Source organism: Tamandua tetradactyla, chromosome 3 (genome assembly GCF_023851605.1).
Source record: "Tamandua tetradactyla isolate mTamTet1 chromosome 3, mTamTet1.pri, whole genome shotgun sequence".
Taxonomy (NCBI): Eukaryota; Metazoa; Chordata; class Mammalia; order Pilosa; family Myrmecophagidae; genus Tamandua; species Tamandua tetradactyla.
In genome coordinates, this window is record NC_135329.1 from 85,520,431 (window position 1) to 85,545,375 (window position 24,945).

At 49.7% G+C, this 24,945-nt stretch overlaps 1 protein-coding gene across 1 annotated transcript in view; it reads right to left on the minus strand.

Moving 5' to 3' along the window:
• MYO7B (myosin VIIB) overlaps positions 1-24,945 on the minus strand; it is a 101,854-nt gene that overhangs the window by 18,546 nt on the left and 58,363 nt on the right. The window contains exons 15-26 of the mRNA XM_077153475.1: positions 20,949-21,112; positions 17,908-18,045; positions 15,101-15,253; positions 14,462-14,560; positions 12,707-12,801; positions 8,093-8,177; positions 5,407-5,625; positions 4,129-4,290; positions 3,249-3,458; positions 2,940-3,089; positions 793-870; positions 533-660 (exon numbers count right to left, since the gene is read on the minus strand). Of these exons, the coding sequence (XP_077009590.1) occupies positions 533-660; positions 793-870; positions 2,940-3,089; positions 3,249-3,458; positions 4,129-4,290; positions 5,407-5,625; positions 8,093-8,177; positions 12,707-12,801; positions 14,462-14,560; positions 15,101-15,253; positions 17,908-18,045; positions 20,949-21,112 (1,681 nt within the window). The remainder of the gene's footprint in view (positions 1-532; positions 661-792; positions 871-2,939; positions 3,090-3,248; positions 3,459-4,128; positions 4,291-5,406; positions 5,626-8,092; positions 8,178-12,706; positions 12,802-14,461; positions 14,561-15,100; positions 15,254-17,907; positions 18,046-20,948; positions 21,113-24,945) is intronic.

Below are 24,945 nucleotides of genomic sequence, written 5' to 3' on the forward strand. Positions count from 1 at the left end.
ATAGGCTTAGAACTGTAAACTTGTAATGTATTAAATTCCCCTTTTGAAAAGCTGATCTGTTTCTGGTATATCGCGTTCTGGCAGCTGCAAGCTAAGACACCAGTCTCCTCCCATCCTTCTTCCCCTCAATCCAAGCAGCCACCAGTCTGACCATCTGTCTCTGGGATGGCTCTTCTGCCCCCACCTCCACTCCCACTTCCAGACCATCTCTATCGGCTCTCTTTGGTCCTCTATACCCGCCCCCTCCTGGTCACCCACTGGAGGCTTCGTTTCTCCATGTTGGTACCGCAGAGATCTTTCCAGAAGTCAAATATGATCAGGGTCTTCTCCAGCTTAAAACCTTTCTCCACTGCCCATGGAACTGAATCCAAACTCCATGCCCTGCCTATGACAAACCATGGGAATTCCAGCCCAGTAAGCTGCTTCAAGGCTCTGAGGCTGTTCCCTGTCCCCCTTCTGCCTGGTGGAGCCCGCTCCTCCCTCCTGCTTCACCTGGACCACCAGAGAATGGGAGGCTGGAACAGGGACTGACCTGAGGCCAGGCCGCAGGATGGCATGGCCCACGATGAAGTGCACCTTCTCCAGGTTGGACGAAGGCCTGTCTGAGATGGGAATGTCGGGCTCAAAGGTGTCCTCCCCGATGTTCAGCTGGCCAGCCACCTGGAAACCCAGGGACAGCCATCAGGGAGGCTGGGGCTCTCCCCATGCACCAGGGAGGGATCAAAGCCTCGAGAGGGAGGTGAGAGCCTAGACTCCTGCCATAGGCAGGTGGTGGGGCTGGTCCCAGCTCACTTGGCCTGTGACCCAGGAGGACCACCTTGGCTTCATAGAGGAGAAGTCCTTCATCCCTGTGTCCTTGTGGCTGGGTGTCTGGGGAAGGAGACAGTCCCTGAGGGTAAGTGAGCTTGCGTGCTGGCTGGCCGAGGGAAGGGGGAGGCAGGCATGTGACAAGCCCCCTGCCCTGGAGACTTGCGTGCCAGGACAGACTGTCCCGTCGGCTCTGGGAGGATTCTCAGGGCTTCAAGCTCTCATGAGACAGCTACAGACAAGCCACTGCTCCCACTCCACTCCCTCTGTACTCACCTGCCATCAAAAACCTCCACAGCTCCTTTCCCCCTGAACTCCTGCTTCCTCCTGCACCCACGGTGGGTGGTCTGGCCAGAGCCCTCCTGGTCTGGCTTCCCTTCACCTTTCTGCAAACCACCCTGCCAGAAGGCTCCTCCTCAGGAGGCACCTCTTCCAGTAAGCCCTCCCTGATGGCCTGCTCACCACCGCTATCCTCTGGGACATCTCAGTGCCCTGATGTTGAGTTCAGCTACATGTCAGTCAAACCTGAACAGGCAAGGAACTGAAGCTTCTGCTGGCAACCATGTGCTGAGCTGTCATGGAAGTGAATTCTCCAGACCCAATCAAGCCTTGAGAGAGTCCCGGTCAATAGCCTGACTGTGATTTCACAAGGGACCCTGAACCAGACCACCCCGCTAAGCCATTCCCGATTCCTGGCTCTCAGAAACTGCATGAGAGAATGAATGTCGGCTGTTGTAACTGGCTGTTATGGTTTGGGTTCATATGTCAACTTGGCCAAGTGATGGTACCCAGTGGTCTGGTCAAACAAGCACTGGCCTGTTATTTCAAGGACATTTCATGGCTGGTTAATAGACCAGAAAACTGATTTATTAAATCATCAGCATGCTGACTACATCCATGGCTGATTATATCTGCAGTTGGCCAAGGGGAGTGTCTTCCATAATTAGTGTGGTTTAATCTAATCAATTGAAGGAATTAAAAGAAGTCAGAAGAGAGACTTTCTCTCCATTTCAGCCAACTAGCTTCTCCTGGGGGATTCATTAAGACCTTTATAAGAGTTGTCAGCTTGCAACCTGCCCTATGGAATTTGGACTTATGCATCCACAGAGTTGCATGAGACACCTTTACAAAATCTCATATTTACAGATATCTCCTGTTGGTCTTGTTTCCCTATAGAATCCTGGCTAATACACCTCTAAGTGTGTGGTTAACTTGTTACACGGCCATTGCTAACCAACACGCTCTGGTAGAGCCCGTGCTTCTGGTGATCAGGGAGCTAGGACTGGGGACTGGACAACTTCCTGGTAAGGCCTGGCCCAGTTATGGCCATCTGACCCCTGGCTGTAGCTTCCTTGAGGTCTCTGTGCAGCTTGTCTGCCCACAGTCCCCACAGACCCCTGAGCTGAGTCCTGGGCAGTCAGCTCACGTATGGCACAGTCCTGGATCTTTTGCTGAGGGAGGGCCTCTAAGTATGGTCACTGCTGCAGGAGTCCTTTTGTCTGCTCTCAGTCCCACCAAGATTACATCAAGAAACGGAAGCCCCAGGAAAGACTTGGGACTCAGTTGAGAATGGGTGTGAGTTAACACTGCAGTCAGGGGCAGCATTGAGCAGGGGTCAATAACTTGGTCTTGGAATTGGGTGGAATAGACTAAAATCCCAGCCCCATCACACATATTTGCTATGACTGGGGGCAAGCCCCTCACCTTCATGATCTTCCCTTGATTCAGCAATAACATAAGCATAATACCCCCACCCTGTTGGGCTGGCCCACCTGGGGGCCAAGTGAAGAGAGAAGCCACCATTGCATAGCAGGTGGGCAGCCAGTAACATCCGTGGAGGTTATTACTTTATGCATTGGATCCTGTTCCAGTCACATCCAATACCTGGGAGCACCCAGGGGGACTCTCTCAACTAAAGACTGCATCATTCAAAATGACCTGAGTGCAATCTCCAACTCCAGAGTTCCTGAGTATGATTCAAGACTGAAAACCCCAGGGTGCTTTGGCTTGGGGCCGGGCTCAAGGGATGCTGCCAATGGGAAGCCTCCATGTCTTCTCTCCCCCTTCACGTCTTGCTTCTGGGGATTTGGACCTGGCTGGGTGCCCTCCTCTACCATTGCCCTTCCCCACACCTGTGCAGGTCCACTGAGCAAAGGGGCTCGGGTGGTGCTATGGCTCTGCTGCATCGCTTGTCTGCCACGCAGGCTGTTCTTGGTGAAGAGCGTGGGCTCCGGAAGGTCCCCCATGAACCTCAGGATGATGGTCCACACAGCCAGGGCGGCCTGGGAAGATGGGTCAGAGGACCAGGCTGGAACCTAGTTCCCAGCACCAGTGCCCACATATCCCCAGCACCTTCCTTGCTCCTCTGAGCCACAGCTCAGACTCCAGGCTTGGGGACAAGGTAGGGGGGCACTGCTGGAAACCAGAGAGCCCCTGGGTACCGAACAGTCAGTGTCATCTTCGTGGAAGAGCAGTGGGTGCCGCAGAGGCTGCCGGATGTGCTCGTAGCTGGCCGACTTCTGGAAATAAGTGGCAGCAAATTTGGGGAAGGTATAGTCAGCCAGGCCATCTGCATCTTCCTCCGGTGCCTCCACCATGGGGACTGTGTCCAGGTCGACCTCAGGCAGCTTCGAGGCCCTTGACTCCAGGTCCTGAGGCCAGTGGGAGATAGGGGCCGGGTCGTGAGTATTTCAGCCGGCCACCAGGAGGAGTGTGCATCCCGGGGGGTGAGGAGGTGGGGTACCCCTACAAGCATCTGCTTGTCTGCAAGATGCAGAGACCCTGGGTGGGCCCTGGGTGGGCTGCAGGGCCCTGTAGACCCTGATGCTCTGACTTTCCTCCTGTCTATGTCCTGAGACTTCCCCCACCTTTCTGAAGAGCCCCAGGTCCACCGAGGCAGGAGTCAAGTCCTCCTCCTGAGCGGCTGTTCCAGCTGCCCATCCACACCCAGGGAAGGGCTGAGGGCGCCCCCAGGTCATAATCCCCGTGTGGGGGGATGGCAGTTCCATGGGGAGGGTCTGTTTGAGGATGGCCCTGGCTCCTTCCTGCCTCCCCCTCCCTGCAACCCCTAACGTCACACTCGCCTCCCATCTCTGAGTATCACCAGTTCTCTGCCTTGGGACCCCCAAACCAAGTCCTGCAGAATGCTGGACCCCTAAAGTGTGTGGAAGAAGGGTGTGCTGCGCGGTGGCACCCCTGGAGGCCTCACAGGAGACACACACTTCTCTCCTGGGTGTGTGAGTCCCAGCTCCTCAGAGAGGCTGGACGGGGATGGCGCTCGGGGTGACCCTCCCACCCCCGTGTGACAAGGGCGGGTCTCACCTCGAAGCGTGGGGACGCCTGGCCCTCCTGCCCTCCGATCATGGCAGGGAGGAAGCCGAACACCTGCTCCACCATCTCCGAGTCGGAGACAGCGTCGTAGATGGACTGGCGCTTCTGGGCGGGGTCAGTGTGCGGCAGTCTGGCCAGGGGTACCAGCAGTCCCTGCATATACACACACACACACACACACACCCGGAGGCAAAGGTTACTGAGGGGCCCTGCTATGCTTGGGGAGATGAGGCTAAGACCCCTCATAGAGGCCACGCAAACCTTGTCCCACTGTCATTTGTCCCAGGCAATGGACATTGAGCTAAAATCTCAGATTATAACAGCTAGAGGTGACGAGAGACTAGCCAGCCTGGCCTTTCCATTCCCCCATGGAGTGTCAGAGGAGGGGGTCTAGCTTGTTCTCTCCCAAACATTGCATAGAGGTCCTCAGGAATTGCATAGAGGATTCCTGGAGACCCCTCCCCCAGAGCCCAGTTGCAAACCCACTGCTCAGGACCACCCCAGGGAGGGCCTGGAGCTGCACTCAGGACCCAAGTCTGCTGCAGGTCAGTCGGCTCTCCCCTGGGCCCTGTTCGGTGAACCAGGCATTTGCCAGCACCCTCTTTCCATCAAGGGGCCAGAGGGAAACTCTCCTGATCCCCGGGCCTTATCACAACTCCCTAACAAACAGCAGAGGGTGAGGGGGTCCAGGGCGCCGGTGGGAGGATGTTCCAGGGGGGAGATTCCAAAATGTGGGTCCGGGCCTCTTGCTCCTGCCCCTTATTTAGCTTTTGCTGTTCTCCCATGCCACTGATGGCCACCCTGTGTGCTTCTATGCCTGCTGAGCCTGCAGGGAGCAGCCCCATGGTCAGGGGCATTCTCTCTGCTCCGTGGAGCTGTGTCCTCTCTCAGCCTGATGTGGGCTACAGGGAGGGGACCAAGAGCTCGCCTGCCAGGCATAAGAGGGCCCCACGTTTGTGTTCTGAAAACTCCCAGCCGATGTGATCCCTCTCCCAGGCCACACCCGGAAGGTTCCTGGGTGGTGACAGAGGTCCCCCATATGGCGTGATAGCCTGTGGGGTGGGAAAGGGGGGGGCAGACAGGGAAGCAGAGGGTGCTGCAGTAATTAGAGCTCAGAGGAAGTTTTTTAGGGGGTGATTAACATCCTGTTAGGCATCAGAGTTGAGAGATCTGAGGGCAAGGACTTTTCCAAAGGGGCTCCATCCCTCACTCCTGCTCCTGCTCTGACCTCAGCCAGCCCCACCTGCCAGGCGCCCAGGGACCACCCACCTCAGCTCTCTGCCTCCTGAAGCTCCGCCGGGCGGCCATGCCCCGGGCGTAGGCCTGGATGACCAGCACGGCTCTCCTCTTGTCCTGGACGGCTCGGCGTACCAGGTATCCCCGGCAGATGGCCTGCAGCCGGGCCACCCTCTGCCGCATCTCCTGGTACTGCCTTGCCAGCGAGAGGCCCCGAGCTATGGCCTGCAGGCGTCCGAAGCCCAGGAGGATCTGCAGAGGCCAGGGAGAGTCCATCATGAAAGGTCTTTCGTGGAGGGCCAGGGGGCCCAGAGTGAGAAAGGACAGAGGGCACAGAAAGCAGGAAGCACGATGGCCCCCCGGGAGACCTTGCCAATTAGTGTCAGAGCTACCCTCTTTTCGGCAAGGCACCCGTGCTAAAATGTCGCACACACTGGGTCGGGTCATCTTAAATGCTGTATTACTTGTAGAGCACTTAGAGCGGGGCCTGGCACATGCAACTGCTAAACAAGCGTTTGTGAAATAGCACAGACTCAGAGAGGCCCCTGGTGGCCACTCCTAAGGGACTGGCTGAGATTTCATCTATGCTAATGGCTTGCAGCCCAGCCCAGCCCAGCTGTTGGGAGTCAGTACCCTGGTGTGGGGAAGTCATGACTGGACGAACATCTACTTCCAGGCGGCCACAGCCATCCTGAGCCACTGGGATGAGAGCCAGTCACCTGCTCAAGGAGTGCCAGGTGGCCGTCCACTTCTAGGTGTCCAGTGAAAATAAGGGCTCGTGCTGATGTGGAAAGGTTTGGAAGTCACCCAAACTTGCATCCAAAGGCTAGTTCTGCTGCTTACTCGCTACCTCCTCTCAGCAAATTATTTACCCGTTCTATGCCTCAGTTTCCCTGGCCGTTAATATGCAGTAATAATTCCTGCCTTGTAGGGTTGGCCAAACATTAAATAAAATAAGGCAGAAGAAGCAACAGCCTGTCCTGGCATGCCAACGACTATAAGACCCCTGGTGAAGACGGAACGCCAACTGGCTGCCTCTCCTAACACAGGCCGGGGTCAGTCCTGCTGACGTGGCTATTGTATGTCAGAGACACAGTCCAGCCCAGGAGAAAGGTGAGCAGTCAGATGTGGCCCAAAGGGGCACGTTCAAGGTCGCTCTGCTTCATTTGCCCAGCAGGCACCCAATGGCAAGTGCCCTTGGTTCAAGGGAAAAAAACTTTGTAAGAAATGCTTGAAACAAAGGAGGATCTCCCTATTATTAAACTTACTTTGTCCCTACAAATTGGGGAAAGGCAGACATTATCTAATTTTAGGGGCAGTGCCCCTCGCTCCAGCTCTAGAGATATCTGAAATTCTACAGGACAGCTGGAAGCACAAACACATGACCTGAGACTGCTAAGAGTGAGTACGGGGGATGTTGAGGCTGAACCATTTAAAATCTGCACCTGATAAAGGAGTGCTATCCAGAAGATATAAAGAAATCCTGCAACTCAACAAGAAAAAGATGAACAACTCATTAAAAAAAAATGAGCAACATACTTGAATAGACATCTCTCTAAAGAAGATAAACAAGTGACCAAAGCACATGAAAAGATGCTCAACATCATTAGCCATCAGGGAAATGTAAATCAAGATCACAATGAAATACCATTTCACACCCACTAGAATGGCCATTAATTAAAAAATGGAAAATTACACGTGTTGGAGAGGATGTGGAGAAATAGGAACAGTCATTCATGGCTGGTGGGAATGTAAAATGCTGCAGCCACTGTGGGAGATAGTTTGGTGATTCCCCAGGAAGCTAAGTATAGAACTGCCATATGGTTCAGTAATCCTACTACTAGACATATACCCAGAAGAATTGAAAGCAGGAATTCGAACAGATATTTGCAGACCAATGTTCATAGTAGCATTATTCACAATTGTCAAAAGATAGAAGCAACCCAAGTGTCCAGCACCCGATGAATGGATAAACAAAATATGGTATATACATATGATAGAATATTATTCAGCTGTAAGAAGAAAAGAAGCTCTGCTTCATGCAACAACATAGATGAACCTTGAAGACATTATGTTGAGTGAAAAAAGTCAGACACAAAAGGACAAATTTTGTATGACCTCACTGATATGAAATAATCAAAATAAGCAAACTCATAGAGCAAGAATCTGAAATGCAGATTACCAGGGGCTGGGCTGGGGATAGGAAATAGGGAGTCAAGGCTTAAAATATACAGAATTTCTATTTGGGTTTATTGTAAAGTTTTGGTAATGATGATGTTGAAAGGATCACAATATTGTAAATGTAATTAACAACACTGAATTGTATATTTGCATGTGGTTAAAAGGGGGAAATTTTAAGTTATTCCTAGAACAAAAATTTTACAAAACCACAGGACTGTACAACCCAATGTACCCTAACATAAAGCATGGGCTATAATTAGTACCCTTATGCACTCTTATCAATTGTAACAAATGTTCCACACTAATGTCAGGTGTTAATAACAGGGTGATATATAAGAACTCTGTATTCTATGCAAATTTTTTTCTGTAAACCTACAACTTCACTAATTAAGAAAAAAACTTCATGCCAAGTCTGCTAGTGATTGGATCCTTCCTACCTGAGATCTTACAGTTAAAGAAATAACTTCTTAAGCTCATGGTTTATGGACACTGTGGCCTCCTGCCCCCACGGCCTTGCCTCCCGAGAGGACCTGCTCACCAGCTGGAAGCTCCTCCTGGTGCAGTAGCCTCTCCACTGAGCCTGGAGGGTCACAGCCGCCCACCTCTGCCGCAGGAACTCCTTCCTGGAAGGGGAGATGCAAGCCAGAGAGGTGTAATCGCCCCAGGTGTTTTCTTTTCTTTCTTTTTTTACCTTTTATTTGGAAGATATTTCAAACTTATAGGACAGTTGCAAAATAATACAAAACCCATACAGAGAGCTCCAACCCATTACACATTACGAAGCCTTTGGGAAAATAACTGAATTTGAAAGGAAAGCGGGATAAGGAAATGTTGGAGGAAATGGATATATAACATTCCATCTCCAGAAGCCTTAACAGACCAAAGGACCCACAGGCAGGTTAGGAACCTATGGTCTACTAGCAATGGCTCAATTTGTTCATAATGCTATTTTTGTGAATGAATGAAGTCCAGCTTTCAAAATTTTCTTACTCATTTTCCCCAGAGTTCATGAAAGTATAAAATTAAAAAAAAAAAAATTTGCCAAGTTCTATTCCTTGACAGGTCCCCTCCTTGCACCAGTAGTTCAGGTCTTCTCCAGTAACCATGGCATCGTTCCAGGTCAGAGATCCTCAGGACCAGGGTGCCCCTGGGGGGTGGGGGTCGTGGGGGGCAGATCAAAGAGGGTCTTGCTCCATCAAACTCTGCTCCCCTCAGCAGGGAGGACCGGGGGCTAACTGTCAAGAGGACAACCTGGAGGCCAGGTTCCAGGAGGCAGAAATACCTCAAGGTGAGCTTGGAGCATATATTGTGACTTTTACCTCACACTTAACTGAGTTTTTTTTATCACTTTTAATTATTTGGTGGGGGAGGGTTCTTAGGTTTAGAGCTAGTAGGAGCACAACCATAATAATATCACCTGGAGAACTTTAATATTTATTGGTACCATGTGTGTCATCTCTGCCCAATTAAGTCAGAATCTTTGCTGTTGGGTCTGAAGACTATATATAGTGCACACAGATACACACACTTTTTTAAAAATATCAAATGTGATTGTTACAGGTTTAGTATGTTAAATCTAGGCCCCATGGTAGCTACAAAGAAAATATATATATAAAATATTTACAGAAAGAAATGAGAAGGGACTCACAAATGGTACAAAACAAAAAATTGAATGTGAAAGTTAATGGAAGAATTGAGGGACAAAAAATGTAGAAGAATAAATAGCTAGTGGCAGAAGAAAGTCCTGCATCATCAGTAGTTACTTCAAATGTAAGTGGATTAAATCCTCCAGTCAAAAGGCAGAGATGGATTAAAAGCATATGACCCATAGATTATGGTGGTGAAGGTATGGCTATTTACTTTGGTTGTATTGTATGATGTATGAATAAAACTGTTTAAAAATGAACAGAGAGAAAAAAGTGCTAGAGAAAATGTGGAGAAATAGATGTATTTATTCACTGTTGGTAGGGAAGCTGAGAGGTGCAGCCCCTCTGGAGGACAGTGTGGTGGTTCCACAGGAGGCTAGGGATGGGATTACCATATAATCCTGCAATCCCATTGCTAGGTATATACCTGGAGGAACTGAGAGTGGGGATACAAATGGGCATTGGTACACTGGTGTATATGGCGGCAGTGTTCACGATTCGCAACGGTCTAAGGGTACAACAACTGAGGAATGGAAGGGAAAACTGTTGTGTATACATACAACAGACTACTGAGTGGCTACAAGAAGGAATGAAGTGAGGCATGCAACTAGGTGAATGAACCTTGAGGGGAATTTCTAATATTCTTACAAGCAGCGGGGAAAACCAATTCAATAGGCTCTGCCCTTGATCTTGGGGTTTGGTCTGCTTAAACTTATTCCTGCAAAGAAGCAGCTAAGCCTACTTATAATTACGCCTAAAAGTCTGTTGCTCAGATGAGGCCTCTCTCGCTAAACCAACGCAGCAGGTGAACTCAATGCCCTCCCCCTTACATGGGACATGAATCCAAGGCAAAGTGGAACAGGACTCCCAGAATAAGCTGGGACCTGGCATCATGGGATTGAGAATGTCTTCTTGCCCAAAAGGGGGAAGAGAGAAATGAGACAAAATAAAGTTTTAGTGGCTGAGAGATTTCAAACTGATTTAGAGATTATCCTGGAAGTTATTCTTAAGCATTATACAGATATCCCTTTTTAGTTTATGGTATATTGGAGTGGCTGGAGGGAAGCACCTAACACCATTAACTCTGTCCTAATAGTCTGGATTCTTGAAGACCATCGTATAACTCTATAGCTCTCACAACATGACCATGTGATTGTGAAAACCTTGTGTCTGATGCTCCTTTTATCCAGGGTATGAACAGTTGAGCAAAAAAATAAGGATAAAATTAAATAAGTAATAGGGAGTAGACAGAATAAGGGGTAAAATAAATTGGGTAAATTGAAATACTAGCAGTCAATGGGAAGGAGGGGTAAGGGGTATAGGATGTATGAGGTTTTTTTTTAAATTTCTTTTTATTTCTTTTTCGGGAGTGATGCAAATGTTCTAAAAATGATTATGGTGATTAATGCAAAACTATGTTATGATATTGTGTACCACTGACTGTATACTGTGGAGGAACTGTATGTGTGTGAAGATTTCTCAATAAAAATATTTTTTAAAAAGCACATGACCCAACTATATGCTGTTTATAAGAGACACTTAAATTCAAAGACCCAAGTGGAAGGATGGAAAAAAAAATGCATCATGCAAATAATAACCAAGAGAGAGCTGGGGTAGCCACACACTTTTTTTTTTAACTCCCCACGTGATTCTAATCTGCAGCCACAATTGCAAACCACTGGTTTATAAAGGAAACAATTGAATCATCTGAAAACAAAGATAGTTGGCCTCCTTTCCGCTATTTATACTAGTGGTTCAACACCTGGGGGTGATTCCCCCCCCAGGGGATTTTTGGTAATGAATTACTCTGAGTGAAAAAAGTCAATCCCGATTGTTTATACACTGTGTAATTCCATCTATAAAACATTCTTGTAATAGCAAAATTACAGAAAAGAAGAACAAACTAATGGTTGCCAGAGATTAGGGAAAGTGCTTGGGAAGGGGACGGGAGTGGATGTGTTTTTCTGATTGTTCATAATACTTTTAATGTAAACTTAACAAACATACAACATTCTCCACACACATTCTATACATGTGCACAAATCAGTGGCTCACAATATATCACATAGTTGTATATTCATCACCATGATCATTTTTTTGAACATTTGCATCTCTCCAGCAAAGGAGAAAAAAAGACAAAAGAAAAAACTCATACATGCCAAGCCCCTTACCCCTCCCTCTCATTAACCACTAGTATTTCAATCTACTCAGTTTATTTTAACCTTTGTTCACCCTATTATTTGTTTATTTTTATCTATATTTCTTACTCATCTGTCCATATCCTAGATAAAATGCATGGATGTGGTTTTAAAAGGGCAGCAGGAAGTGGTCAAAGAGAGGGAGGGGCAAAGGGTATGGGGTGTATGAGTTTTTTCTTTTTATTTGTTTTTCTGGAGTGATGCAAATGTTCTAAAAAATGATCATGGTGATGAATATACAACTATGTGATGTATTGTGAGCCATTGATTGTGCACCGTGTATGGAATGTATGTGTGCGAACTTTTCTTCTATAAAAATACTAAAAAAATAAAGAAAGAAACGAAAAAAGGGCAGTAGGAGAACCCAGGTGCAGGTGATGAACCTGTTCTGTAGCCTGATAAATAAACCTTCTCCTGGGATTCAATTTCATGGACCTAATGCATGTGCCTATGTACAATGGGGAAAATGTCTATAAATTTGATGGATAATGTACCAATGTCAGCATGCCGGTTGTGATTTCGTCCTATAGTTTTGCAAGTTATTTTTACCCTTGGGAGAAAATGGATAAAGGGCCCGTGGGTTCTCTCTGTATCATTTCTTACAGCTGCATGTGCATCTACAATGACATCAAAATAAAACGTTCAGTTGAAAAATATATCTGTGCTGACCATGCCGGGATGACTCCCGCACTGGTCTGCGGGCTGCAAGGCTGGTTGCGGTTCTTTCCTTCTGGCAGGAAAGTCACGTGCCCCCCCAGGGAAGGGCTGACCCTACACTGCACCCCCCTTAATTCTGACACCGCTCACTGGTGCCACGTTCTCAGCTCTGGGTCTCCATTCTCCCTATCCTAGCGATAAGCAGATGGACAGCCCAGGGCTGTGATCCCGAAGAGGATGAATGCTGCAGTGTTAATGCTGATCTGCTCAATGTGGAGCAAAACCGCCTTCTTACCCACCAGGGAACGGACTCAAAGTCAGGCTTCTTTCCCCTCCCAAACCAAACCACCTTGTACACCCAAACCCACGTGTTCCTGGAGACATTCGGAGCAGCACATCCGGGGAAGGCTCAGCCCACAGTGGACCCCTCCCTGAGCTCACCTCTCGTGCTTACAGAGCGGTCTAGTTGTTTTTTTCAATCAAAAAAGGAATTAGGTTTCTCTGGTTGGCACAGGCGGCAGTGTCCTTGGCCAGGAGGTGCTGGCAGGGCTTGTGCCTTGCTGATGGGCAGGAAAGACCGGCAGGAAAGGGGCGCCGGGCTTGCAGGGCTTGCCTGGGGAGGCGAGGCGGGCGGGAAGGGCAGGGCCACACCTGTGTTTGTAGCCCCGCAGGAATTTCTGGATGCTAACGGCGGCTTTCTCCAGGGCCAGGCTTCTCTGTGTCTCCAGCTGAGAGTCCTGGTGCTCCTGGGAGGGGGAGAGACCCCATCATGGGCTGCCCGGCCCAACCCCCCATCCCTGCCTAGGGCCTGCTCTGTCACCGGAAGTCAGTGTCACCCAAACCTCACCTGCCCATGCCCCCAGGAAAACAAGCAACAGTGAGGGGCCCCCAAATGCACTCGGATGTGGCTCAGAGATGGCAGGGGCCAGCTCCGCCTCTACCCCAAATCCAAGGACTTCCTGTTTTAACTTTCTCTTCTTGCCAATATGGTCTGGTGACTTTCATTTCTGCTCTGGGAAGTCAGGAGTGGGGTGGGGTGTAGTGGGGGTGGGGGGGGGCAATAAGCAGCCTCAAGGACACCACATTTCCCTGAAACTGCTTCTCATTTTCCCAACTTTGTGAGAAGTTTACATTTCACTGTTTAACTGACTCATGCTTGTTTCCGTATGAAAATTCCCTCCTCCTTTTTTTCAGACCTGGCTGTGATTTTCCCCAGCACCCGTGGTGGCCCCTGGGTCCCTGGGTCCCCGGGGGGCAGGACAGCAGGTGAGCTGCCTTTGTTTAGCAGTGAGGCACAGATGTGGCTCAGGACCGGGCCTGGGGAGGGGACACAGAGAGGGGCCGGACCCCACTATGGCCTCCAGGAGGAGCTGGGCTGGGACAGGAAGGCAGACAGTGGGTCACACCCAGGCCAGGGGATGCGACCGGCAGCTTGGCGCCTTTCAAGGCTGGAGCAAGCCCCTGCTCTCTCGTCCCCTTCCCCTGACCACCTCCCCCATGAAACCCTTATGCAGTGGGGCCCTAGAGCCTGTGCTGCCTGCACTGCTCTCCTGCATAGGGCCAGGAGCCCCAGCTGTACCCTCTCCCTCAACCAGCCTCCCCGCCCCATTGAATCTGAAGCCCCCGGCTCTTTCCTTCCCATCTGAGCCCCAGAGCCTCAACCCAGGCCTGACCACTGGGCTGGCAGACTGACAGATGGGCTGACTGGAGCATTGACCCCAGAAGGTCACCTGGGCCAGGGGCTTGGCCAAGCCTGCCGAGCGGACTGCTGACCCTCTGGCCCTGAGCTTCTCTTCATTCTTTCTTTGTTTGCCCCACTCAAGGCTTAGGCGGCCTGGGGGGATACGGGGCTTCTCCCCCAGGTGGCTCTGCACCCCAGCCTGGCAATCCTGGGGAGCCTGAAGGCCCATTTCAGGAGCCTGAGGCTGCCTTTGCTGTGGCCTCACCCTGTAAGTTGGGGTGGGGGTGGGAGGCGGGCGATGCACACACAAGACAGCCCAAGGACCCGCTAACATGGGTGGGCTTCAGAGGGTGGGAGGGAGCTGGGGGAGGCAGGGACAGCCTTTGCAGTCCCTTCTACAGGCTCCAACTTGGGCTCCACTGAGGTGCTGACTCTCCCAGCTCTTCAAGGCTGGGCATTCCTGGTGGGGCTGAGAGCCTCCCTGTGTAGGACTGTGCTCCCAGGAGGCTGGGAGGCCTGCTCTTGGGGGGATGAGGAGACCCCCGAACTCCGAACTCTGCTTGCTCTTGGCCCCCTATCCTTGGGTTTTTCTAGCTGTCTGAGAAGCCCCTGGGTCCCCTGGGTCCCCCGGCTGGGATGGTCCTCCCATGTGCTCCCTGAGGAATGCAGGCCCCAGTCAACCCCACCACTGTCTGCAGGCATTTTCGGGGTGAGGGGTGTCTCACCTTTAGGAAAATTTTGGTCTTTCCCACTTTCCAGTCTTGGTCTGTCCCCAACCACAGGTCGGCGATGCGCAGGGTCATCTGGCGAAACTTGTCTTGCAGCTGCCAGAGAGAGGCAGGAGGGGCCAGGGTCACCCTAAGCGGGCCCCGGGCCTCTATCCACCCCAGGCAGGGCCACCCACGCCCACGTCTCCTTCCTCCCTCCGACTTCCCAATGGGGGGGGCTCCTCCGCCGCTGTGCCGGCAGGCTGGGGACCAGCACCCAGGCCCATGACTCTAGGACAGCCAGGTATCTGCTCCCACATGCTCCCCAGCTGCCCCCCTTGTCCCAGACATTGTACCACAGGGAACGGGCCGTGTTGGCCTTAGTGGGGCGATCCTCTCTGACAGCAAACATACCACCGGCTGCAACCCAGGCCTCCGGGGTGAGCCCCCCACCCCCAACCCCTTAACTGGTCCCCAGGGACCAAGAGATGAAGATGGATGAGATGAGGAGGGGAGAGACCAACAGGGGCCATTCCAAGGTTGGCGTGCAAGCGTGGGTGGATGAAATGGGGCCCTGGGCCTGGGGTGGGAGGTGCCCAGAGAGGTGGGGCTCTGAGGACGAGCACGGCCTCTTTGCAGAGTCATCCAGGAGCCCACCTGCCTCCGCACGGCGCTGGGCAGCAGGGCGTGAAACCTCTGGGCGAACTCCTCAAACGTGTACCGGACGGGGAAGCCAGACTTGCGGATCTGCACGGTCTCCAGCATGCCCGAGTACCGCAGCTGTCGGAGGCACAGCTCTCGATCGAAGAGCTGCGGGCAGGGAGAGGCGGCCACTGGGGATGCAGGAACCCACCGCCCCCTCACCCTAGCACCCCCACTATCGGCACCCTGGGAACTTGACTGGCTGAGGATCTGATGGCTGCCCCCCCCAAACCCAGGCAGAAGCAAACAAATGCTTGATTTAATTAAAATTATATGGGACAGAGATGTCGGGTCAGAGTAGCTGAAATGCCCTTCAAGCATTTTCAAGGAGATAAAAGTTGGTAGAAAACTGTGACTCACAAAAGCCCTTGAGAAGTCTATCATTCTCAAGATGTGCTAAGTACGATGAATATAAAAGTTATTTGCAGATGCCTTAAGATGTCTTAAGCACCCCCAAAACTGTGAAGAGGGTCACTCCCTCCATTAAGCTTTGCCTCAGGCTAGGCTGGTGCTGCCCCTGCATCTAAGTACCTCCTAGGTTTTATCGGAATGAAGAGATGCACTTTTTACATAGAGTGAGAAAAGATTCTAGCCAAAGTAGACAGGTCCAGGGGTGGGTGTGGGCCAAGAGGTAGAGAGGCAGCTGGAGGGAGGTGGCCAGCAGGGAGGGACTGGGAGGGTGATGCTTTCTCCCAGGGTACTGGGCCTCAGTTGTGGCCCGCCCCAAAACCCTGCCGTGGTGTAGTCTCTGGAGAGGTTCCCTTCCCTGTGGAAGGTTGGATTACGTACCTCTACAGAGATAAACTTAATCCACATTCCAGTGGGTGTGAATATACTGTAAATAGGACCTCTTGAAGAGGCTACTTTTAGTTATGATGTGGCCCGGTGGAATGTGGTTGGGCCATAACCCAAATTGTTGAAAGCCTTATAAAAAGAAAAACCGAGCCAGGTAAGTCCTGAAATGCAGAGGGCCCAGCCTCTCCGGGACATCAACCAGTTCTACCCCCCAACCCATATTATCGACAGACTTTTGCAACATGAAAAAATTAGAATGGGCATAGCCCAATACCCCTAAAGAGTGGGAGAAAGATCAAAGGAGAAAGAGGAGTTATACAGAGAAAATAGGATTTAACAAATAAGTATGATTTCTGAATCACCATATCAATATTTCTTTGTCTCCAGTGTCTTGGACCAGCTAGAAGGAAAGATCTAAAATTCTGGAACTGTAACCCAAACGAAATTCTGAAATCTGTTCTATAATTACTTGTTACAATGTACTTTGAAATGTACTGCTTTTTTTGTATATATGTTATTTTTCACACACGCACACACACACAAATTAAAAAAAAAAGAAGAAGAAGAAGAAGAATCTAAAAGCTGCAAGTCGGAGAAGCCACAGGGATGTCAGTGGCAACCAGAAGAGCAGACCCCAGGAAGGAGAGAAAGGGCCACGAGGATGCAAGCCAAGGAGTCCAAGGATTGTGGCAGGATGCTACAGAACCAGAAAACCTCGTTGTTGGACTTCTAGCCTCTGAAACCACAATGCAATACATTTCGTTGCTTAAGTCAACCAGCGCATGGTATTTGTCATAGCCACCCTTGCAAACTGAGGCGGCCTCAGCCTGTGAGGCAGTAGTTGCTGGGAGCTTCGGTGAAATGCCCTTTACCCTACACAGCCCACCCACAGACGCTGTTATCCCCTCTGCGAAACTGAGGACCACAGAGGGGAATGAGCACACACAGTTAACCTTGGATAACTAGTTAGCTCTCAGTCACTGGGTATCTCCTAGGCACTTCTCCTCTAGTCTTTCCACTAGCCCTCTGATGGGTGCAACTGGCTCCAGCTTGAAGAGGCTTCAGGTCCACTCCATCAGCCTGAGCTCCTGGAGCACTGCCTCTGGGAGGCGGCCCGTGAAGGGACCCCGCCATCCCGAGCACTGGCTCCACCCTACTGTTCCGTGGCTTAGCAACTGGGGGGCACAGGCCTGTGGTCCACCCCCCACAGCAACCTCAGGAAGCACATGACCTGCCTTAGAACTTGCTAGAGCTCTTCATGCAGGGTTCTTCCTCCTGGGAGTTTGGCAACCCAAAAAGGTAAAAGGAAGAGACCTTCCGGATTTGGTGGGGCATCCTCATTTTCATAGAAGTCGATTCATTTAATAAAGCATTTCATTTAATGAAATAATATGTTTACTCCCTGAAAGATTTCGGTGGCATTCTGTATCCTTTTGGATGAGGAGTCCGTCGCCTCTGGGTGGAATTCCCAGGCCCAGGGATTGGGCATCCTGGGCAGATGCTGAGCTCTATCCATACCCTGCACAGCCCTGGCTGAAGCTGCTCTCCCAGGGCTGCTCCTTCCAGGAGTTGTAGCCCAGAGTGTGCCTGGCTTCTACAATAATAACACACACTGCCAGCTGCTGCTTACGGAGAGCCGTGACGCGTGGCGGGTGAGCTGCACACATCGCTTCCAGCTCTCACACTCCCTCAGAGTACCTCTTACCATGGAGATGAGAAAATGGGCTCAGAGCAGAGTACCTAGTCCAGAACACAGGCAGGTGGACAGCAGGGACATATGCCCAACTCTGCAGGTCACTGACTTGGGAATGCCCTAGAACGGCCATCACCCCAGGACCCTCATCTGGAAAGGGGGGCAGATCACAGCTCTTCTGCTGGCCAGGCCTGGGAGGGGGCCACCTCCTCCTGAGGCCAGTACATTTGCCCCATAGAGGCCCATACGCTATTCCCCGGCCACCACGCCTTACCAGGGGCTTCTTGTACTCGTTGGGTTTGATGCAGCGGATGAAGTAGGGCTGGCAGTTGGACAGGATTTTCATCAGCTGCTCCAGGGACTGCTTGAATTGGCCTGCCAGGGTTGGGGGTCGCTTGGTAGAGTCTGTAGTCTGTGGGCGAAGCACAGGACAGAGTGGAGGGGTTGGGGGTGCCACGCTTAGGGTGCAGCTGACCCATACCACAGTGTGTGTCCTGCATGTTGGGGATGGGGGTGGCCCGTATTCACTTGCTCATTCATTCATTCATCATTCACTTGTTAATTCATTCATCTGTGTATTTGCTCATTCATATATTTTTTCACTTGTTCATTTATTCATCCATTCATTCATTTATTCATGTATTCATTCACTTGATCATTCATTAGTTCATTCGTTCATCCATTCACTCATTCATTCAGGTTTCTCAAGTGTCTACTGTGTGCAGGACCCAGTTAGGCCCAGAGGATCCAGAGACAGGTCTAGAGGTGGAATCTCCCAAATACGATGTGTAGAATGAATGAATTTGGTTGAGAAAAGAAGGTTAGAATTGTCAATACTTATTTTTACCTCAACTTTCTATATTTACAGCTTTAGACAGGTTTATATTTTTGAGTATTTTATACCGTACATATAAGCATAGTATTAAATGTATCCAGATTTTAAACAAATGCACCAAAAGTATGGATGCAGGATCAAAAGGAAGAAAGAAAAGCCCAAGCCCCTGATGGAGAGTAATAGGTTTTTTATGGAATGCTGAACCTATCCAAGGCTCCTTTATTGAAACTTCCCAACATCAAATGCACCTGAGTAAAGGTATGGACTGCCAAAATGCATGAATCCTGATACATGTGTGTTCATATCTCAAACCTGCTGAGGACAGTCTGCAATGCGTTGCATTTTATAGTGACAATGGGCTGTGTTTTCCTGTTGTGGTGATTGAGGGTTGATTTTATGTGCCAACTTGGCCAGGTAATGGTGTCCAGTGGTTCACAGTCAGGCAAGCACTGGCCTGATTGTTACATGAGGGTATTTCATAAATGACTTTAAATCATTAGCCAGTGATTGCATCTACAGCTGATTGCATCTACAATAGACAAAGGACATGGCCCCAGAAATGTGGGGAATTTCCTCCTCCAATCAGTTAGAGGCCATAAAGCCAGAACTGAGAATTTCAGAAGGCAGAAAGATGAATTTCTGCCTCTTCTTCAGCCAACCAGCTTCTCCTGGGGAGTTCAACATCACCTTCACTGAATTTCCAACCTGTGGTTGCCATGGAACTCAGTCTTGCCAATTCCCATAATAAATCTCTTAATATTCACATATACATTCTGTAGGTTCGGCTTCTCTGGAGAACCCTAAGATTTCCTGAAAGACCATTTCCTGGAGACCTCTGGCAAACACTGCAGCGTCGAGTCCAGAGATGTCTTGCCTTCACAGATGCTATCCATTAGAAAATTCTTTCGGCCCACAACTTATGCTCCAGAGTCCCACACATGCACAAGGCTACCAGTGCCATCCCGCTCCATGTCTGGGTACTTCCTATATAACTGCTCAGCTACATGGTGACTCTGGGCCCCCTGCTCTGTGTGAGGCTGACCCAGTGGGCACACTATTGGGGGCAGGCTCACAGGTGGTAGGGGCAGGAGATGGTGGCGGGTCAAGGGCAGATTCTGTGGCAGTACTGAATGCCTTGTGCGAAGAAGGGCCCTCTGCCTGGCTCCTGAGCCCCTCAGCCTGGCCACTCCCTGAACTTTGTGGGAATAGTCACTGCTAAGAGGGTGTGCTGGTTTGAAAGGATCATGTCCCCTAGAAAAGCTATGCTTTAATCTAAATCCCATTTCATAAAGGCAGAATAATTCCTATGCAATACTGTACATTTGAAACTGTAATCAGATCATCTCCCTGGAGATGAGAGTTAATCAAGAGTGGTTGTTAAGCTGGATTAGGTGACGACATGTCTCCACCCATTGGGTGGGTCTTGATAAGTGTCTGGGGTCCTATAAAAGAGGGAACATTTTGGTGAATGAAAAAGAGATTCAGAGAGAGCAGAGCAGAACGACATAACCATGAGAAGCAGAGTCCACCAGCCAGCAAGTTTGGAGATGAAGAAGAAACATACCTCCCAGGGAGCTTCATGAAACAAGAAGCCAGGAGAAGAAGCTAGCAGATGACATTGTGTTTGCCATGTGCCCTTCTAGATGAGAGGGGAACCCTGACCGTGTTCACCATGTGCCTTTCCAGATGAGAGAGAAACTCTGAACGTCATCAGCCTTCTTGAATCAAGGTATCTTTTCCTGGATGCCTTAGATTGGACATTTCTATAGACTTGTTTTAACTGGGACATTTTCTCGGCCTTAGAACTGTAAACTAGGAATGTATTAAATTCCCCTTTTAAAAAGCCATTCTGTTTCTGGTATATTGCATTCCGGCAGCTAGCCGGAACTAGAACAGAGAGGGAGAGGCACATGGGGCCCAGGGGGGGAACCCCAAGTTGCCTGAAGAGCACCATGGGTTCTCTTCTTCTCACCTCCTCAGCTGCAGCCCTCCAGTACCACAGACATGCACACACACACACGCTCACATGTGCAAACACTTGCATGCACACACGTAATCAAATGCACACACGTGTGCACATACAAATACAAACGTATGTTCATGTGCAACAAACACCCTGCACACCAGTGTGCACAAACATTCAGATACACACATGCATACGCTCACATGCATACATACAGACACACACACTCACAAACACCTTACACACATATTCATGTGCACACTTGCACACACTCACACTTGCACATTCACATATGCATTCACAACACCAACATAGAAACACAATAACATGGATAAAACCAGAAGTGCCCTCAGAAGCCGGCTGTCCCTGTGCCCTGAACCCTTGCAGCTGCGTGCATGCCCAAGCACTCCTTCATCTCTGTTTCCTCCACTTGCACGTTCTGAGAGATGGGTGTTCTCAGGACCCTGGTGGGGCAGGAGGCCTTGCGGCAGCTGGGAGGGCACCCCCAGGAGCCCACCTTGAAGAACTGGCTGCCCGCCTTAGACCGGCGGATTGTCCCATGGCCCAGCTTGATCTCCGGAGACTCCACTTTGAATATCTCCCTCAAGAACTTGTTTGTGGAGGCGTGAACCAGGGTGAGGATATCTGTGCTCAGCACATCTCGGTTCTTCTCCAGGAAGCCTGAGGGGAGAGTAGGGGTGGACTCCAGGCAGCCCCGCACTGGGGGTCCCTGTCTGAGAATGTCCTGTCCCCGCCCCCCACTCACGAGCCCACCCCTCCATGTGGCACTAGACCTGAGTGCCCCTGGAGTCCGCCCCAACTCCCAGGCCACCCAACCTTCTCGTTCCACCTGAGCTGCTTCAATAGCCCCCTACCCATCCTCCCCCCTTCTTGGTCTCTGTCCCCCCATCCTCCAATCACAGCCAGGGAACCTTCTGAAAACCCACATACTTCGTGCTCAAAACCCTTTCTCAGACATAAAATAGCCCTGTTTTAATACTACTCTAGTTAGGGCAGACTTGTGCTTTTATCTTGAGCACACAATATTTAAAAGGCACCCACATGGCAATATCTATGTTTCGTTTTCCACACGGCTGGTGAGAAACCTAGTCTTGTTTGGGTTGGCACAGATGGTTCCAATGTCTTTTTCTCCTCTGTTGCCCCTTTCCTCTATCACAAAGGTTAAAGCAGTGTTCTTGCTCAAAAGGGCTTACAAATCAAGTAAACAGTTTTAGAGTAAAAATTAGTTCTACTTTCTGAAATTCACGTGACACTATGGAAAGAGAGAATCATCGGGTCTAAATAGTCCTGAAAGTGTTTCTTGCAATTTTTTTTCCCCAAGTGGGGATGGTTTTTCTTTCTTTCTGCTTTTTCATTTTTGCATTTATTTTTACGGGGCTAGCATGTCTTCAGAAGGAAAAGGACAACTCGTAGACTCAATAACATTATCAAAACTATGCATGTGAGACTTAAAGGAGAACAATTCTGATTTGGCCATCATCAGAGAAAGCCAAAAGCATTTCTCCTTCATGTGGCATTATGATGCTCTAGTTCCAGAAGAGATACTTTATAATCCACCTTTAATTTAAAAAAGCAAGCAAAACCCTTTCTCAGCTCCTCACTGCCACCTGTGCACACTTTCAGCCTCGCCTCCTCTGCTCTCACCTCCCAGGCCACTGCCGGCCCCTGCCCACACCCCATCATGCCTGGAAGGTCTCAGCCCCACTACCCCCGCTGCCTTTCCCGTGGGCCCTGGAGCTCTGCTCAGTGATGGCCTTCGGCCTGGCCCATCCCTCCCCAGGCATGGCAAGCGGGTCCTTGGGCAGTGTGTGCATGTGTGTGGGCACAAGTGAGAGCAAAAGGGGACACTATGAGCAACTGTGCGATCACATGTGTGAGCGTGTGTGTAAGCACATGGATGCATGTGATATGAGCATGTTACGAGCACATGTGCACACATGCAAGTGTATCTATGTGTTGGCACACATATGTGCAAGCATGTGTGTGTGCTCTGACAGAACAGGTAGAGCAGTCCAGGAGCCGAGCAGCCCATGACCTACCAAGGCACCCCTAAGGAGACCCTGAGCAACTGGGAAGCCCAAGGCTGCTCTGCTCATGGGACTCTGGGGCCCTTGGGAGTGTCTGGCTAGGGCCCCCCTATCCCAAAAAGCAAGTCTCCAGAAGATGCCCCCCAACCGGCCACTGGTAAGAAGGTGCTTGCTCTAGTGGAGGTGGGACAGTGTTGAGGAAGAGCTGCTCCTCATGGCCAGTGGACGAGGGACAAGGGAGTTAGAGCTGGGGTGTCAGCACCCCACAAAGAGCTGTGTTCTTAGGATTCTGGGGCCTGCCCCTATGAAGACAAGGTCCTGTTTTCTCTTTCACTGTGCCCTCCTTGAAGCCACCCCACCTTAGAGAAGTGTGCTCTGTGCACGCCTGCACAGCCAGACGTCAAGTCTTGGGGAAACCGAGCTGGGGTAGACAGGCACCAGGTCAGGCACACACTGCAGGGGCAGCACACAACCCTGAGATTTGCTGGGGACCTGCCCTGAAGATGGGTGTGGGCAAACATGGGCCAGGGGCTCCTCCAGGCTTTCCAGGGAGAGGACAGGGCACTCGGCTTCTCTGCAAAGCAGGGCACCAAAAACAAAGACCCAAAAAGCTCAGCTCTAGTGAACATTTCCAGAATTCTGCAATGAGAAAATCTAGAAAGAAATGCTCCTAACTTTAGCATTCATTCATGCTTGTGTCCCTTCAGAATGTAAAACTTCTCCTTGACTTGCTCCTGGCAGTTGAGGGATGGGCTGAGGGTCTTCTCCAGGCTTGGGGACCCATGGAGCCCCCATGGGGTCTGGCTTTTTTCAAAGAACCCAAAGCTGCCACCCAGCAGGAGCTGTGAACTAGCCACCCATCTTCTCGTTTCTCCAACATAAACGGTCCCTGGCCACCCAACACCTCACCGCTTCTATGGAAAAACACCAGCTCGTCCTGCTGCTTCACCTCTCTGAAGGGTACATGGATGGTCCCCTGAATTCATGTTTCCAGTTAAACAGACCAGAACTTGCCCTCATTTCTCCCCATGAGCCACAGGGAGGGACGCTCTGACATCTGTGTTTTCCTGGCCACCCCACTTGCCAATCACTCCATTACATTGACCAACCTAGTTCTTAATTTATGACCTTATCCCACAACAAATACAAAAAGTTACCTCAAAATGGATCAAAGACCTCAATATAACAGCTAAAACTAAAAAAACTGTTAGTAAGAAACAGAGGTAAATCTTCACGATCTTGGATTTTATATCAGTTTCTTAGTTATGACCCCGAAAGCACACTTAACAAGAGACAAAATGAACAATTGGACTTCATCAAAATTTACAACTTTTTGTGCTTCAAATATACCATCAGGAAAATGAAAAGAATCCAGAGAATGGGAAGAAATATTTGAAAATAATTTATCTGATAGGGCCTGGTATTCAGAAATTATAAAGAACTCTTACATTTTGATAATACCAAGACAAATAACCCCATTAAAATATGTGCCAAATTCCCTAATATAACTTTTATGGAAAGGTTAATTGAACACCATAAGTACATGGAACCCTGAATAATACGGCATGAGATTTTGTAGGTTTGTCCAGTGTGATGCCCCGATAAATCCCAGAGTGATTTGAACAGTGAATAAAGAAGTAGTTGCAAAGTCCCCTTGGGGGAATGGCGAAAAAGGTGGAAAATTCTACTTCCCCATTTGGGGAATTCCTGATGCTCTCTCAAGAAGTGGGGACAACCAAATCAATATGCCAAGCTTGGGGTTTGCCCATATGAAACTTATCCCCAAAAAGGGTAAGCTAAGTCTTCTTAAAATTAGAACTAAGAGTCACCCCCAGAGAACCTCTTCTGTTGCTCAGATGTGGCCTACCTCTCTTTCAGCCAACATGGCAAGTGAACTCACTTCCCTCCCCCTCTCTACGTGGGACATGACTCCCAGGGGTGTTAACTTCCCTGGCAACATGGGACAGAAATCCTAGAATGAGCTTGGACTCAGCATCAAGGGATTGAAGAAATCTTCTCAACCAAAAGGGGGAAGAGAGAAATGAGACAAAATAAAGTGTCAGTGGCTGAGAGATTTCAAACAGAGTTAAGAGGTTATCCTGGAAGTTATTCTTAAGTATTATATAAGATATCCCTTTTTAGTTTAAGGTGTATTAGAGAGGCTAGAGGGAAGTGCCTGAAACCGCAGAGCTGTGTTCCAGTAGCCACGTTTCTTGAAGATGATTGTATAATGTTATAGCTTTCATAATGTGACTGTGTGATTGTGAAAGCCTTGTATCTGATGCTACTTTTATCTACGATATGGACAGATGAGTAAAACATATGGATTAAAAATAAGTAATAGGGGGAACAAATGGTAAAATAAATTGAGTAGATTGAAATACTAGTGATCAATGAAAAGGAGTGGTAAGGGGTATAGAAAAAAATAGGAGGAGCAAAGGTTAAAATATATTGGGTAGATGGAAA